The sequence below is a fragment of the Octopus bimaculoides genome, chromosome 6 (genome assembly GCF_001194135.2).
Source record: "Octopus bimaculoides isolate UCB-OBI-ISO-001 chromosome 6, ASM119413v2, whole genome shotgun sequence".
Classification (NCBI taxonomy): Eukaryota; Metazoa; Mollusca; class Cephalopoda; order Octopoda; family Octopodidae; genus Octopus; species Octopus bimaculoides.
The window spans coordinates 116,013,884-116,018,883 of NC_068986.1; the positions used below are offsets into that span (position 1 = coordinate 116,013,884).

The 5,000-nt window shown below is 39.2% G+C and overlaps 1 protein-coding gene across 1 annotated transcript in view; it reads left to right on the forward strand.

Annotated features, from left to right (window-relative positions):
• The window catches only part of LOC106872052 (mitogen-activated protein kinase kinase kinase 11), a 76,167-nt gene that overhangs the window by 70,423 nt on the left and 744 nt on the right, over positions 1 to 5,000 (forward strand). The window contains exons 7-8 of the mRNA XM_052969092.1: positions 347 to 523; positions 3,546 to 5,000. The exon at positions 3,546 to 5,000 is cut by the window's right edge and continues 744 nt beyond it. Of these exons, the coding sequence (XP_052825052.1) occupies positions 347 to 523; positions 3,546 to 4,690 (1,322 nt within the window). The 3' untranslated portion in view covers positions 4,691 to 5,000. The remainder of the gene's footprint in view (positions 1 to 346; positions 524 to 3,545) is intronic.

Genomic DNA, 5,000 nt, shown 5'->3' on the forward strand with positions numbered 1-5,000 from the left:
TATATATATATATATATATATATATATATATATATATATGTATATATGTATATGTATATATGTATGTGTATATATGTATATATATATGTTATATATGTATGTGTATATATTTTTATATATATATATGTATATAATTTGCTTGTACCTATTTCAGTATAAATGTATGTATATAAATATGTCTACATGTAATCATAAATATTTGCTCTGAATTTCGTTGAAGTATACTAAAACTGCATGCCGTTTCATCTAACCCTAACCCTAACCCTCTGCTCCATCCACCCCACCTGCTAGTGTGTCTGTGTGTCACATATTGTTAAGCTTTGTTGTATATAACTCTCTGTTTCAGTTCCAGTAGATGGTGTCAAAGGCAAGACTTGGGGTCCAAGCTCGGTCCAGAAGGACCGTCATCAGCGGACATCTGTTGACTTTGCTGGCGGGCGTTGGTCGAAGAGTACCCCTAACCTAGAGAAATCCCTTTCTCAGTTGGGTGGCCACTCAAATATGGGTGCTTTGATGGAGCTTTGTAAGTTATTTGCTCACTTTCATACGGTTTATGGATGACGCAGCGAGATGCATCTTCGAAGACATTCCAAGCTTCTCTGGTTCTTCTCTCGTGTTATGCTGTTATGCTCTTTATCGATCGTATTATATATTACACACACACACACACACACACACACACACACACATACACTATGGATTATATAGATATCATTTATGTATTATGTATATGTATTATATATTATGTTGTTGATAATAGACCCGTGTGTGTGTATATAAACACACACATACAAAATTTATGCAAGAAATGGAATATTACTGATGTTTGGTGAGAAGATTCCTTCCTTTGGAATAGAAACGATCAACCAATAAAACAACAGTTGTACACATATGTTTGTGTGTATTATTATCATATTTTGGTCATACAAAAATAATGAGTTCTCAATACATGGTGTAGAGTTTATTATTCTTTATAATTTGAAGATTTACTCTGTTATTTGTTTGAGTTTGTTGCCTTGTGGCAAGAAGGTGTGTGTGTGTGTGTGTGAAGATATTTGGTGGTGTTTGTTGGTTATGTAGTGTAAATGGACAATGGAAGATGTATGCAAAAGCTGCCTCCTGCTGACATTCCACTGCACTCATTGCAGATGAAGCTGGACAAAGATTGGGGATGAAGTGATGAGATTAGATCTCAATATGTTGGATTTCAAAGACAAGATGACTAAAGACTAAAACAGGTTGTGTTAGATTGTAGAGAGGACTTGTCTAATCCATGCCAGCATGGTGATGTGTACAGTAAAACAAAAATATATATGATGAATGCTGGAAGAAAATGTGTATTCTGTGAGTAGATGAGGCCCACGATGGATGATAAAGTGGTACAGTTAGATCTCAAGGCATTGTGTCTTACAGAAGACTGCAAAATGGAAATGGTTCTGTAGAGCAGATGTAACCAAACTTGCCAGCATCGACCAACATATTAAGGTGACGACAGCAATAATGATAGAAATAATGACGATGATGATATACCCTATATTTTACTGTATATAGTTTTATATATGCCATATTGATATAACCTTACCGTAAAGACATTAACCATTTCTAATCTGTTGATGGGTTCTTCTCATAATTCTACAATTTCAAATATTTCTCTGATATCTCTTTGTTTTTATTCTCTGTGTCTCCATTCTGTGATGAAGAAATATTAAAGTTAAAAAGAACAGAAGTACAATAATTTTTCATTAGGAATTTTTATTAATTATATTAATTACTTCATTATAAAGGGACTAAGAAAAATGTTGCTTGAAAGAATAATCTCTCTCTCTCTCTTGTAATATACTGTGCCATCACATTCAATAAGCCACTGTCTGTTGTGGTGTCCAGTGTATTTCTGAACCTGACAGAGGTAATCTCCTCTGGAATCGTATTGTTCTAGTATGTGTGTCTGATAGCCAAATGAATTGATTGGTGGACTATGGTCTGAGCGCAGACTACATTGACCCGATACACATTACTAGCAGCTAGGTGTACTGTGTTCTGTGATTGAGCCACATGAATATGGTACCGGTTGCTGATAGCTAAGTGGTGAATGGATTGATGGACTCTGATCTGAGATGCAGCCTCGTTGATCGAGTGCTGGGTGTAACCGGCCCACTTATGAGTACCCCTCATTCATTGGACAATAAACTTTGCTTGTGAAGACCTATTGAGGCAGGTGTAAACAAATCAAAATCGCTGACGTAGCCGATGACAATATTGCCTGATTGGCACTCGTGCCAGTGGAACGTTAAAAGCACCATTCAAGCGTGATCGTTGCCAGCATCGCATTACCCCAGTTGGAAAAAGATAAAAAGGTGTCAGGGTGTCCCCTCAAGTTACAAAATGGTGAATATAAGAGAAATGATAGAAAGGGTCAGGGCAGGGTAAGTGGATAGGTGAGTTAAATCCACAGGAAGGAGAAAGGGAGATGAGGATGGAGATGGTTCTAATTAAAGGATCGGTGGATTGGGTACAGTGATTGGTTTTTAACTTGTCATATCCATCAGTGAGTACCCCTTTTCCTGGCCCCTCTTGAGAGAGGGGGTAGGGGTGGTATTGGCCATTGAGAGGTCAAGTTGTTTACTTCTCAGCATGTTTTGAGTTTATTTTAGAATTGTATTTCCCAGCATGGATTGAGATATTGTCCCAGCATGCTCTGTAGCACAGTGTCCCAGCATGACTGGTGACTGGTTGTTGTAGCAGGACTTGTAACACAGTCCCACTTTGTAAGTAATGTCCGTTCAGAAACTGATGATGTGTTATTGTTGCATGCAGTATTGTTTTGGCATGAGCTTTTCTATTACAGTTCTATATTTGAGAGACGAGGAGGAATTATTTACATTATTTACATTTGATGTATATTTGTCCTCATCTTGTTTGTTGTTAACACAACGTTTCGTTCGGCTGATATAACCCTCCAGCTTTCATCAGGTGCTCTGGGGAAATTTCAAACCTGGGTTCTCATTCCTAAGGTATTTTTCGTTGTTGTTGTTATTATTATTATTATTATTATTATTCAGGTCTACCTGGAATTGAATTCTGAATCTTGGGATTAGTAGCCTCCGCTCTTAACCACTACACCATATGCCTGTGGGCATATGGCGTAGTGGTTAAGAGTGCAAGCTACTAACCCCAAGATTCTGAGTTCGATTCCAGGCAATAACCTGAATAATAATAATGATAATAACATTGAAAAATACCTTAGGAATGAGAACCCAGGTTCGAAATTTCCCCAAGACACCTGATGAAGGCTGGAGAGTATATCAGTTGAAACGTTGTGTTAACAACAAACAAGATGAGGACAAATATCCATCAAATGTAAATAATGTAAATAATGGTTTTCTGTTGTTTTGCCATCCTCATTGCCCACCACCACCATTGTTACCACCATCATCATCATCATCATCACCATCACCATCATTATCACCTCTACCATCACCGTCATTACTACCCCCCCCCCCCTGTCATTACCACCATCTTATTTTCTCCATTTCTGTCTTTTCTAGATGATGATGAAGATATTTGGCCCTTCGACTTGGACAACAGATTCGGCATTCCTTCAACTATGCGCACCCCTAGCACATCTTCACCTGTAGATGGCAGCACCCTCAAACGGTTCTCAGTCCGTAAGCAGTGTGACGTTGAGCTATATAACATGGCAGCCTTATTAGCAGTGTTCGGTGCTGGCTATGACATTCGTATCTCCAACAAGGGTGCTGTTCATCCTAATGCACACACCCCCACTGACAGTTCACCATGGAGAAGTGCTAATGAGGCCCGTGTAGCACCTGGTAGGAAGGATTCCACTTATAAAGGACAGGATCCTTATTTCTCTACGATGTGGGACCAGGTTGGCACTGCAACTGAAGGCGATTACAAAGCTCCATCTGGTGGTCATAATTCATATATTCACAACACCTACCATGGCTTACCCACACGCTACCGTCCAACTCCAAGCTTCGACAAACCTATTCATTTTTGTGAACAGTCTTCTGGTGAGTTAAGTCAAAATGATGCTGAGATGTATCCAGGTGCATCTCAAGCCACTAGTGAATCAGTTTTAATAAATTTAGCATCTGAGAAGTACAATCCATCTGTCTTCCAGAGGCAATCCTCTGAAGGCAGTAATTATGATTCTGCTCGGACTTCGAAACCCCCAAGCACACACCGTCTCTCTGTTACATTTGAAGACGAACAAAACCCTGATTACAAACTACCTACTTATACCCACAAACGTACACCGTCAAATACCTCCACTGCATCAAACCCTGCCCACGATTATGAGAGTTACCACCTCACTGAACGGTGGGTACAGGACACGCAACCCCTACCTCCAAAGTGGGGATACAGTTCAAGGCCTGTTGAACCACCCTCAACTCTGGACCTCGGTCGTCAACCGACCCCATCGGGATGGTACTCTAATCAATCGCATGCACCTTACACACAAAAGCGTGATTCACCATATGAATCTACTCCTTATGGATCGACTCGGTCCAGACTCTCGCCTGGCAACACCTCTCCACATAACCTCCTTGATATTGATGTGGAGGGTCAAAGCCAAGACAGTACTCAGCCCCTAATGGAATCACAAATGATGTACTCTAGAAACCGTGTCCCTAATATATCTGAGCTGGAGAAAGAATTTTTATAATTGATAGCAACAACAATAATTTTATCAGTGATGATGATGATGATGATAATTATTTTAATATTAACAATTCTGTTATAAATATTATGTTATTGACTAATGATTGATGGTTCTCTATTCACCAGTCTTCTGTGGTGGTGGTAGTAGGGGGGGGGGTGTCATAACTATATTGTTTGAACAGCAGAGAAAACTCCCATCTGTTGTTTCACTTTGATGATAATAATGATGATGATGATGATAACAGTGTTAATGTTGGTGATGATGATGATTTTGGTAATGATGATGATGATGGTGGTGATGATAGTTTTTGTAT